The sequence below is a fragment of the Lipotes vexillifer genome, unplaced genomic scaffold (genome assembly GCF_000442215.2).
Source record: "Lipotes vexillifer unplaced genomic scaffold, Lipotes_vexillifer_v1.1 scaffold591, whole genome shotgun sequence".
NCBI lineage: Eukaryota > Metazoa > Chordata > Mammalia > Artiodactyla > Lipotidae > Lipotes > Lipotes vexillifer.
The window spans coordinates 5,275,299-5,286,955 of NW_006791954.1; the positions used below are offsets into that span (position 1 = coordinate 5,275,299).

The 11,657-nt window shown below is 54.3% G+C and overlaps 1 protein-coding gene across 1 annotated transcript; it reads right to left on the reverse strand.

Moving 5' to 3' along the window:
- Positions 1-3,089: 3,089 nt before the first annotated feature.
- LOC103088220 (keratin, type I cytoskeletal 14) lies at positions 3,090-7,551 on the reverse strand. The gene is made up of 9 exons (XM_007465218.1): positions 7,021-7,551; positions 5,692-5,774; positions 4,939-5,095; positions 4,749-4,784; positions 4,566-4,691; positions 4,357-4,482; positions 4,030-4,250; positions 3,891-3,937; positions 3,090-3,358 (listed from the first exon to the last, which is right to left on the reverse strand). The coding sequence occupies exons 1-9, from the start codon at positions 7,549-7,551 to the stop codon at positions 3,261-3,263; spliced, it is 1,425 nt and encodes a 474-aa protein (XP_007465280.1). The 3' UTR covers positions 3,090-3,260.
- Positions 7,552-11,657: the final 4,106 nt, after the last annotated feature.

An 11,657-nucleotide genomic window follows, 5' to 3' on the forward strand; every position in this document is an offset into this window, starting at 1 on the left:
CCGTGAGGACGTGCCCTTCACCTGATCAGATAACCATATAGGGAGATAGACCACTTGTTGCCTGTACAGGCCCCTGGACATGTTTGAGGTATTTTCACAATAAAAAGGAGCCCCCCCCCCAAACTAAAGGAGACCCAGAATATCAAAACGGACACTCTCCCATGAAACAAAAACCTTGGAGTCAGCTAGGAGAAACTCACCTTGGTCCTGTTGGGCTCTCAGGTTCATCCCGGGAGACTACAGAACAGGAGTGAGCACAAGCCTGACCAGGAAGCAGGGCTGGGCTTAGCCGCTTTCCGTCTGTATGACCTGGAGCCGGCCCCAAAGAGGAGGAGGTTGGAGGAGCGATCTCTGCAGCCTTTCAGCACTACCCTTCTGTGCTGTGTTCTGAGGGCGGAGAGAGGGTCATCCTTCCTAATTGCTTTGGGGGAAGTGGAGCCAGAGGGGCGCCGTGACCGGCCCCAGGACTCTGAGAGACAGCTCCTGCTGCCTGCACTAGACTGCGCTGTGAAGTCACTCTCCTAGTTTCCTATCATCTAGATCTGGGGTGACGAGGGGGTAGGCGGCCTTGCCTTCATCAGAGGGAATGGCCCAGGTCTTTAGCTGGCGCCAGGGCCTGTGGACGAGAGCGCTGGTCAGCAGCTGGACGTAAAGTGTTGGCTTCACTCTCCCTAGTGGGGTATGGTGGTGAGCCAGTGGGCTCCGTGTGGGACTCTGAGACACTTGCCTGTCTTCTCCTTCCCTCTAGGGCCCAGCATACAGGGTGGGACCACCTCAAAGCCCACTGCTTGACTTCTTTCCCTCCCACTTCTGAGCCTGCCTCCTGCCAGGCGGCCCCCAGCTACACCTTCACCATCAAGCAGCTACTCACAAGGAGAGAAAGTTCAGCCCACCACAGTCAGGTCTAAGAAATCTCACATTTCTATATTCCTCTAAAGCAGATCTCCTTTGGGGGTGGAAACTTTAATCTGGCACCACCTCCAAGGCAGAGTGATGTCTGGGAATTCTTAATTCAGTCCTCGTCGGTGACTAAGGATATGTTTTGCTCTCTGCCCGGGCCCACGTGGCCTCCCAAATGTGGACCACTCCCCAGACTCCATGCCACTTGAGCTCATTGCCCAGCTGAGAACGCTGGTCCCCAGGGTCCAGCATCCCTAGGAATATCACGCAGCCCCTCCCCACCAGGGTCCTATCACTTTTAGGGCCCTAAAACCATCCCTTCCCAGTCTCCGAGGAAGGTCTTTCAAACCTCCCGCCTCCCCAAACTGTCCCCTCATTCCTCCAAAACTCTGTCACTCACCTCCAGAATGGCTCACCCTCACCCAGAGATCGCCCCAGATAAACCCTTTTTAGAGCCAAAACTCAGGTTAAAAGACATCCCAGAGTTTCAGGCCTCCTTTCCTGAGGTGAAAATGAGGTCAAAGAAACCAATATTATTTCATTCCTTTTCCTAATAACTCACACTCTTACACTTCCATTTATGGAGCACGAGCTGTGTGCCAACTACAACGCTAAACCCATTCCTACATGAGATCGTTTAATCCTCCATGGCCTTGTGCAGGGAGGGTTGTCATTGCCTGTTTTGCAAAAGAGGATCTTGCGCAGATTCTTCCAGGCTGGTCAGTGTAGGAGCCGTGACTCCAACTCAGGATGTCTGATTCCAGCCCAGGCTTTTAGTCCCCTTGCCTTCAAAGACTAAGCCTTTTCTTTAACCCTAGTCCCACCCTTGACTCCCCCTCAAAGCTTCATTCACGTGGCTAAATGAACGAGCTGTAGAAAGTGACACAGTTACTAGTCAACTCTTTCCTAGCTTGGGGCGGTGAGCCCTCCCCACCTCACTCAGGTGGCTGTCCTCCCCTTCCTTCTCTTTTTCCAACCCCCCAAAGATAGGAAAAGACACTCCTCACCGGAGGAGGCTCCTACAGCCCTGGCTCTTGATGTGCGTTCACTCCCTGGATTCCCATATAATTCCGAGAAGCAGAGTTCACCATGCTTCCTGAATAAATGGGGAAACAGAGACTCTCCAAGGTCATGGAGCTGATTCAGAACAGAGCCAGGCAGGGCAGGAATAAAGGCACAGTCAGCTCGATGTTTTGTGATGACCTAGAGGGGTGGGACAGGAAGTGTGGGAGGGAGGCTCAAGAGGGAGGGGATATGGGGATATATGTATACGTATAGCTGATTCACTTTGTTGTACAGCAGAAACTAACACAACATTGTAAAGCAATTCTACTCCAATAAAGATATTTTTAAAATGTAAAAGAAGAACAAAGCCAGGGTTAGAAACCAGTCAGTCTGTTCCCAAGCCTCTAAAAAAAGCTCTCATTATGGACGAGAGCCACCATGGACAAGAGGTAACTCACACAGTGTCACTCACACAGCCGTGCCCTGAGGCTGCACTGTGCCAGGCACTGCAGTAGAGGCCTGACATGCAAATCCTCACAAAAAGCTCCCGGGGTAGGTACTGTCATTGTGCCCACCTTACAGATGTGGAAACTGAGGCTTGGCAATGCTAATCAACTTGCTCTATGTCAACTAAGAGCAGGCAGGATTCAGACCCAGCTGTGGAGGCAAGGGCAGGTGGAATGGAGGGAGACAAAACCCTCAGTAAAACATGAGTTCTGACTGGGTTCATGGACCTCAACTGATGAGCTCTAGGCGACCCGTGAATCTCATGAATTATATGCAAATGTGTTTATGCTTATTGGGGATGGGAAGAGATCTACAGTTTTCAATATATACTCAAAGGAATCCCTAAAGACCAAAGGGTTAAGAAATCCCTCACCTAGCACAGTGCCTGGCTTACAAGAGTCACTCAATAATACCTGTTGAATGAATAAGTAAATGGATCAGTGAGTAACTGAATGCATGTTCCTCCATGCCCCAGGAGACACCACAAATGACCTGGTACACACATCTATCTTCTGCGATGGCGAAAGCAATCCTGGGACCTGAGCCTGATCTGCCCCCCCAGGTCCTTTCTCCCAGTCCCGGATGCCATAGCCAGGTGCTATGAGAGCTCCAAAGAGATGCTTCCTCCGCTTTCTCCCCACCACCCCTCCTGAAAATGACCAGGCAGAGGCGAGAGTTGTGCAACTCAGATAGTGAAGCTTTATTGATTGCTGAGAGGGGCAAGGGTGAAACAGGGCTCAGGTGTGAACTGCTTGCGGCGGGGGGGTGGGGGAAAGGACAAGGGATTCACCCAGTGAAATCTGCGTCCACAAGGGGAGCTTTCTAGGCCTGAACAGCGCAGAGCAGCTTTAGTTCTTGGTGCGAATGACCTGCTCGTGGGAGGACACCACCTTGCCATCGTGCACATCCAAGACTTTGGTGCGAATCTGACGACTGGAGGAGGTCACTGGGGAAGAGGGGAGAGAGGGCGTTATCAGCGGCGGATCGGCAATGGAGAAATCGGGAGTGCGAGGGCACTTAAACAAAGTGTCTCCCTGCTGCCCTCTCCCCTGATTACCACTTCATCCGCTGCTCTCACCCCGGCACTGATATCATCAGCACATTTCTTTCAGACTAGAGCTCCCTAAGGTCAGGGGCAGAGTCTGTGTCTTCAGACTGGAGCTTCCTAATAACTCAGCCCCAAATGGTTCCATCCAGATCTGCCCAAATGGACTGGTCTTGGTGGGAAGACCCATGTGGGGGCTCTGTCCCTGATGCTGACCGCCAGAACTATGGGATCTGCCACAAATAGGGGGCCACCAACTCCTCGCCATAAGGAGGGTTTAGAAAATGGCTTCTTTACCCACAGAGGTGCATAAGGGATACTGGGTGAGAAAACCCTAGCTCAACCCCTCCAGAAGCCCCCATCTAACATCCTAGACATGCTGGGAGACAGGGGGTGCTCTTGAGTCCAGGCTTGATGAGGAGGAAAGTCTTACCATCTCTGGATGACTGAGAGCCAGAGGAGAACTGGGAGGAGGAGAGGCTGTGAAGACAGAAAAGGGGCAAAATGATCAGACACACAGGGGGCAGTGAGTGAACAGGGCGGGACGGGACAGGGAGGGGGCCCCTACTCACTGGGCATCCTCGCCCTCCAGCAGGCGGCGGTAGGTGGCGATCTCCTGCTCCAGCCGCGTCTTCACGTCCAGCAGGATCTTGTACTCCTGGCTCTGCTGTTCCATCTCGCAGCGCAGCTGGGCCAGCTGCTCCTCCACGTTGCAGATGAGCCCCTGGATCTGGGACAGCTGCAGGCAGTAGCGGTTTTTGGTTTCCTCCAGGCTGTTCTCCAGGGATGATTTCTGTGAGGGAAGGAAAGAAGATCAGGAATCCGTGAGGGTGGTCATTCTCTCCCTCCAGGGCCCTGGGCACGCCCCACCCCCACCCCAGGCCTGGCAGCGCCCCTACCATGCTGAGATGGGACTGCAGCTCGATCTCCAGGTTCTGCATGGTGCGCCGGAGCTCTGAGATCTCGCTCTTGCTGCTCTGCACCATCTCGCTGTTGCTGGCCACCTCGCGGTTCAGTTCCTCTGTCTGCGGAAAAGAAAACATCGCTGGCACTGGAAGTTCCAGGGAGGCAGGCGTCCTGGGTCCCTTCCACTCCGAAGGCCACCCACCTTGCTGAAGAACCAGTCCTCGGCGTCCTTGCGGTTCTTCTCTGCCATCTTCTCGTACTGTTCGCGCATCTCGTTCAGGATGCGGCTCAGGTCCACGCCGGGGGCGGCGTCCATCTCCACGCGCATCTCGTTCAGGATGCGGCTCAGGTCCACGCCGGGGGCGGCGTCCATCTCCACGTTGACATCCCCGCCCACCTGGCCTCGCAGGATAGTCATTTCCTGCACAACCAAAGAACGGTCCACAGTCAGGGGCCTCACCATGGCAACCGATTAGGGCTCCCTAGTCAGAGGTGTTCCAGGTTTGAACATTCCTCTCCACCATCTCTTCCCTCCCAGCTAACCCTCTAAGCTGGCTTTTCCATTTGGTTCTCACCTCCTCATGGTTCTTCCGGAGGTAGGCCAGCTCCTCCTTCAGGCTCTCGATCTGCATCTCCAGGTCGGCTCTGGCCAGAGTCAGCTCGTCCAGCACCCTGCGCAGGCCGTTGATGTCGGCCTCCACGCTCAAGCGCAAGTTCAGCTCCGTCTCGTACCTGGAATGACCCAGGAAAAAAGGAATGAGACACCCTCCCTGGTCACACTGAAGGCTCTGTTCTCTTCCCCCTGCAGCTTCTGCCCATAGTTGGCATGCTGTGGGCGGTTTAGTGAGCCAGTCTGGAAGATGGCATGGATGGACACAGAGCCCATTATTCCTCAGATCTGAAATTCTGGGGAGGGGGACAGTGCCGAGAACAAGACAGTTGATCGTGCTATAGAATTCACGGAGGGGCGATGCTTCTGGCTTCAGCCAGCCGGTAGCACACAAGGCCTCCAGATATGACTACCTCCTGCACTTCAGGGGCAGGCGGGGAAGTGGGGACCGCCCCTCCCTAAAACAGTGGCCCCCTAATCTGGCTGTGGGTCAGGATCACCCAGGTAGCCTATTAAAAATAACTGAATGAAAAAATAATAATAATAACTGAATCCAAACCCCAAAGGTGGGGCCCAAGAGTCTTGTATTTTTACAAACACCCCAAGGGGTTTTCAACACAGCCATTGTGGCACTTTCCAGCTCTGTTCAGGGAACACTTCTCCAAAAATGCCCAACCCAGGGGAGACTGGATGCTCTGAAACACCACTGCAAACTCACTTGGTGCGGAAGTCATCAGCGGCCAGGCGGGCATTGTCAATCTGCAGCACGACATTAGCATTGTCCACAGTGGCTGTAAAGATCTGCAGGTGGAAAGGGCACAGGTCATTGGTCCAGTGGACAGCACTAGCCAGACCTGACTGCAGCCTGCATCAGGACTTTGCTTTCATGCTTCTGCCTGAGTCCCTGCTACTCCCCACAAGCCTTTGCCACGGCAGCCTAAAGGATAACTCACAGTGGTCCAGATTTGACCCAGGACTTGGCTACTCGTGGTCAGCAGAATGGGTAGAAAGAGCCCTGACCTTAGATAAAAAGCCCTTGAGTTCTGATCCTGTATCTACCACTGAGTTGCTGCAAAACGTGAGATGAGACTCAGGCCCTCAAGTGCCCTACCCACAGAGGAGGGGAGTGACCGAACTCTCCAGACCCCCTTCCGAATCTGAATTCTGCTCTCACTGCACAAGTCAGCACTGCCAGTCCTCTGTAAGCACGTACACGCCTTTTCAAGTCTTCAGAGCACAGGACCTCAAAGTGGGGCTTTCCCAAAAGTTGAGATCCAGCCGGCACAGGGGATTCGAAAAGAAGAAAAAGGAAAGCAAAAAAAGGTAGACTGAACCCTGGACTGGCTAGAGTTCCCTCCCTCACCATCTGATTTCCCTAATCCACTCAAAGCATCAGAGCCAGACACCAAGGGAAGCAGGGTCAGCAGATTCCTGGGGTGACATGGGAGCAAGGAACGGGGGCTGGAGTCAGATAACACAAGCCCCCCAGGCCCTCTTCTACGCCGGGCACGTAAAGTGGGCCACCAGTGATTGTCTCTGTGGGTTTTCCATGCCCTCCTGGCTGTGGGGAGGGGCCACCCGTGCCAGGGCGCATGGGCAGCAGCCGCCACAGCCCGGACTAATGAGCTAATGAGTGGTTTGGATGTTTAGCCTGGTGCAGATAGCGCCTCGCTCCTCCCCGGTGCTGGAGAATGGCTGCTGCCTCCTGTACTGGCAGGTGGGCACTAGGGCTTTAGCCTTGGCTCAGCCATTAATTTTTGGGCTGACAGCCCAAACCTTCAGCTTCCTCCTCTGTAAAATGTAAGGGTGGGAATCCCTGGTCTCTTGTGGTCTGAGAATCTGGAGCTCAGAGAGGCATGAACAAGATAGGGGAAGGGAGACCATCTTCTCATAGACCAGCTCTGTTGCGGGCATCCAGAGCCAAAAGAAGGGATCTGGAGCTGGAAGCTATTCTGTCTAAGAATCCCAAGCAACCAGTGGCCTGAGGCATCCATTGCTCCTAAATGAGCTGGCTGGAACGGCACCTCCTGCTGCCTGGTCCACGCACCTTGTTCCTCAGGTCCTCGATGATCCTGAAGTAGGCGCTGTAGTCCCTGATCTCAGTGGGCCGTTGCTTCTGGTACCAGTCGCGGATCTTCACCTCCAGGTCAGCGTTGGCCTCCTCCAGGGCACGCACCTTCTCCAGGTAGGAGGCCAGGCGGTCGTTGAGGTTCTGCATGGTCACCTTCTCACTGGCCACCAGGAGCCCATCACCACCGCCAAAGCCGCCACCCAAGCCACCACCTGAGCCACCACCGAAGCCACCACCGTAGCCGGCACCAACGCCACCGCCATATCCTCCACCGAAGCCACTACCCATGGCCCCACCAAAGCTGCTGCTGCTGCTGTAGTTGCATCCATAGCCGCCTCCCAGCCCGCAGACACCCCCGGAGGAGTAGCGGGAGGAGGACATGCCCCCGTAGTTGCTGGGGGCCCGGTAGGAGCCTCCGGCCCAGACGGAAGACCCGCAGCTGGGGCCACCGCCGATGACATAGGAGCCCTTCATGGAGCTGGAAGAGGTGCCCTGGCGGCTAGTCATGGTGTCAAGGAGGGAAGTGAGCGAGCGAGTGAGTCGGCAGAGAGGAGAGAAAGGTGCTTAGGTGATTTAGGAAAGGGTGCAAGGCTTTATAGTCCTGGGTGAGGGCGGGCCTGGCATTTTCCATTCCCCTTGGCTTTCGTCACCCGGGGGCAGTGCCAACTCCCAGTCAGATGCCTCCTCCCCTCCGCCCCATCATGTCTGTCATATTTTACTGGAAACTCATTGTTCAGGGTGTTTCGGGTTTCTTGTCCCACCGGGTGTGAGTCACAGGAGGAGGTATGGGCCTGCAGGCTACACTTTCCATTTGGGCCCTGGGAGCACAGCCCTCTGCATGCTGGGCTCAGCCAGGCGGTGGGAGAGGGTCTCGGCACCATAAACCTAGTGACTTGTTAGTCCCCATTAACTAGGTGGGTCTCTGACATCCACCTAGAGGAAGCCCAGCACTCCATGTTTCAGGAGGAACACCAGCATGACAAGGTCACACGGGGCACAGAGACGTCCCCTCTGCATTACCACCCATAAAAAGAAACAAGGTTTTGGGGCCCTCCCAACTCTGACCTGCTGGGCTGTGCCATGGGGCCTGTCACATCCCCGAAACATGCCCAGCCAGTAGTCAGGTGGCTCAGGCTTCTCTCCCGACACCCCCAGTAAAGGGAAATCCAGGCAGATTTCCCCAGCCCTAGGCACAGACCCTAAGATCCTCCACACATCTGTGGATGGGCCCATGGCATTGGCTGATCAGTCTGGCCAAGGGCAGGTGGTGTCACAGGAGACACTGGGAAAGAGCATGGAGTCAGACTGAGTCCTGACTCTGCTATTTACTCCTGTGTGACCCAGGCCCTGATCCTCCTCGGAGTCTGTTTGCTCATCTGTAAAGTGGGAGTACTGCAGAGTCAGCACTGAGAATTCAACGTGGCAATGGATGTGAAAGGGTTTTGTAAGCTGAGTGTGGCACAAAGTCTGGGTAGCACTGTTGTAGCCCAGTCTGGGCCCCAGAGCGGGTGAAGCAACAGAGGACTGGAGGGGGCCTTTTTGCTTCCAGCCCCAGGTGTCTTCTCAGGCCCCCAGGGCAGCCCCTCGTGGGAGGGTCTGGCTCAGGCACACTTGTTTGAGCCCCTTGTGGAGCCGACTCAGGGGATGTTTGGGGTTTGTTTGCTTGTTTTCGGTGACGGGAGGAGTGCAGGCACCTGAAAGTGAACTCAAGCGTCCCGGACTACTGAGGCCCCGAGGGTCAGGGGACATGTCCAGGGGTCCATCAAGTTCTGCCTCGGAGGTTTGTATATGGGGACCTCAGCTATGCCAGGTCTCCCAGACAACCTCCAAAGGCACCCCCTTCGGCCTCACCCCGCCCTCCTGCCGCCCCTCAGCCCCACGGACCCCGGCAGGCATGTTGGGAGGAATGTGGTCGTGTCTGGGGCTGCCTGACGTGTCCCATCTCCCCAGACAGGTCCAAACAGCCCCGGCTGGAGGCTCCAACACTCCTCCTAGGATCAATGGCTCCCTGAAGGGAAGCGGTGCCTCCCTCTCCCCCCACCTTAACCCAAAGCAGAAATCAGGGAGCTGCCCTCCCCGCCCCCTCAGAAGACAATGCTGAGACAGACACTCGAGGCTGTGGGCTCCACAAAACTGCCATGCTGAGGACGCTCAAGTATGTGAGTATGTGAGTAAGCGAGTGACCACGCCTGACAGGGACCCATAACCTCCTTCCAGAGGAGATTCCTGCAGCCCCGGCCCAGCCCTACATCTTCCTCAGTGAGAGGCAGCAGGGATTTGGGCTGAAGGAGGAAGCCTTTGTTAGGAGATGTTGCAGTCAGCTGTGGGGTGGAGCACTGGTGGGGTGCTCTCCAGAGAAGAATGCAGCATCCAGAGGGAGCCGGGGGGGCACCAGTGGGTGCAGAGCCCAACACCCACTTCCTCTGTGCCACCCACCACCGTCTCTCCACCACAGGGAACCGCGGGTAGAATCCCTGGAGCACGGGGTACAGGAAAAGCTCTTCTCCCGTCTCACTTGATTCAGTGGAACCCAAAAGAGCCTCCCTCCTTGCCCCTCTCCAAGGGGGACCCAAAAGACAAACAGGGTAGGGAACCCATGACATATAAATTCACGCACACCATCTAGGAAGAGACCTTTGCCAGCCCCCTCGCTGCCTCCATGGACCCTGGAATCGCAGCATGGGAGTCAAGTCTGATCTCCCTCACCCAGCACTAGACCCTGGCTCAGATGCTAAGGCCAGTCCCCTTCCCCCTGCACACAGGGATCTAGATGCAAGTAGCCCAGCCCGGTGTTCCTGACATTTTGAAGAGAGGCAGCTTTCGGGGGCGGCTGTGGCTAATGTGATGGGAGGTTGTCTGTTGGGGCTGGAGTGCCCACCCCCCCGCCCACCTCTGGAGTCCCAGGCAGGCTTTGTGTGGCACGTCAGGAGCCTGGGGCAGTGCGTCTTGTGGTTGGTGAGTCTCCCGGCACCAGCCTGTGGTAGGGCGGACCAGTGCCAATCCAAACTGGTGAAGGGGCAGGGCGAGGCAGCCCCCACAGAGCTCACACTGTGTGCTGAGGACCACACAGGGGATGGGATCCTAAGGAAGGAGGGGACCTAGGGAAAGCCCAGTCTGAGGAGGGAGGCACAGCCCCTGCTCTCAGAGCCCGGTCTAATGGAAGAGACTGTCTCTTTGGAAGCCCCCAGCCTGAAAGGAAAGAGAGGCTACACACCAGAATTACTGAAGATGTGAACAAACATAAGAAAAGTGCAATTCGTGTGTATTCATTTCCTGGGGCTGCGGAAGTAAATTATCACAAACCTGGTGGTTAAAAACAACTGAAAATCTTCTCTCACCGTTCTGGAGGCGTGAAGTCTAAAATTAAGGTGCCACACTCCCTATGGATGTGCTGGGAGAGAATCCTTCCTTGCCTCTGCCAGCTTCTGGCAGCTTCAGAAGCTGGCTGTTGGTTTGTGGAAACAAAACTCCAATCTCTGCCTCTGTCTTCACGTGGACAGCACGTGTGCCTCTGTGTCTCCATGTGTCCTTTTCTATCTAAGGACACTCATTGGATTTAGCGCCCACCCTAATCCAGTATGATCTTCTCTCAATTCTTACATCTGCAAAGACCCTATTTCCAAATCAGTTCACACTCTGAGGTTCCGGGTGCACATGAATTTGAGCGGGACACTATTCAACCCACTGCACCGTGTAACAGACCCGGAACTATCCGTGTTGCAGAGGCAGTGGTGAAAATTTGTTGGAGGGATGGTTGTGATAAGATGTTGGCAGGGCCAGTCCAGAAGGCTTCTGGGAGCAGCTCTAACTCAACATGTAAAGGTGCCAGGGAGGGAGCAGCAGGGAAGCACAGAATTCTCAGGTCTCTGATCCACACTCCCCATTACCCAGTTTCTCTGACTCCTTCACAAATAGACAACGGCTCGGGGAGAGAGCTCTTTTTTTTTAACTTTTTATTTTGAAATAATTTTAAACTTTCAGAAAAAGTTGCAAAATTTGTACAGAGTCTATGTGTACCCTTCACCCAGCTTCCCCTAATATGAACAGATCGCATAAACATTATACAACGATCAAAACCAACACATTAACATTGACCCAATACTGTTAATCAATGGCAGACTTGAATTTCACCAGTTTTTCCACCAATGATCCTTTTTTGTTGCAGGATCCAATCCAGGATTCCACTCACTTGTTGTCATGTCTCCTGCAGTCTGTGACAGTCCCTCCTCGTCGTTCCTTGTCTTTTAAGACCTTGACACTTTTCAAGCGCACTGGTCAGTTATTTTGTAAAATATCCCTTGGTTTGGGTTTTTCTGATATTTTCTCAACATCAGATTGAGGTGATGCATTTGGGCAAGAAAAGCACAGAAGTGTCGTTGTGGTCTTCTCAGTGCATCATCTCAGGCATCCATGTGTTGATGTGTCTTAGGGCTGGTGACATTCACCTTGTTCATTGGCTAAGGTGGGGTTTGCTAGGTTTCTCCACTGTAATATTATTTTTCTTGCTGAAACTAATAAATTCTTTGAGGAAGATACTTTGAGACTGTGCAACTTATCCTGTTTCTCTTTAAACTTGCACCCACTGGTTTTTGCAGCCATCAGTGGAGGGAAAG

Bases quoted from the DNA above. Each gene is read 5' to 3' on its own strand.
- LOC103088220 (XM_007465218.1), bottom strand. From the start codon at position 7,551: ATGACTAGCCGCCAGGGCACCTCTTCCAGCTCCATGAAGGGCTCCTAT. The intron at 5,096-5,691 runs GTGAGTTTGCAG...GGGTCATTCCAG, and splicing joins GCTGATGACTTCCGCACCAA to GTACGAGACGGAGCTGAACT. The intron at 4,785-4,938 runs GTGAGAACCAAA...TTGGTTGTGCAG, and splicing joins TCCGGAAGAACCATGAGGAG to GAAATGACTATCCTGCGAGG.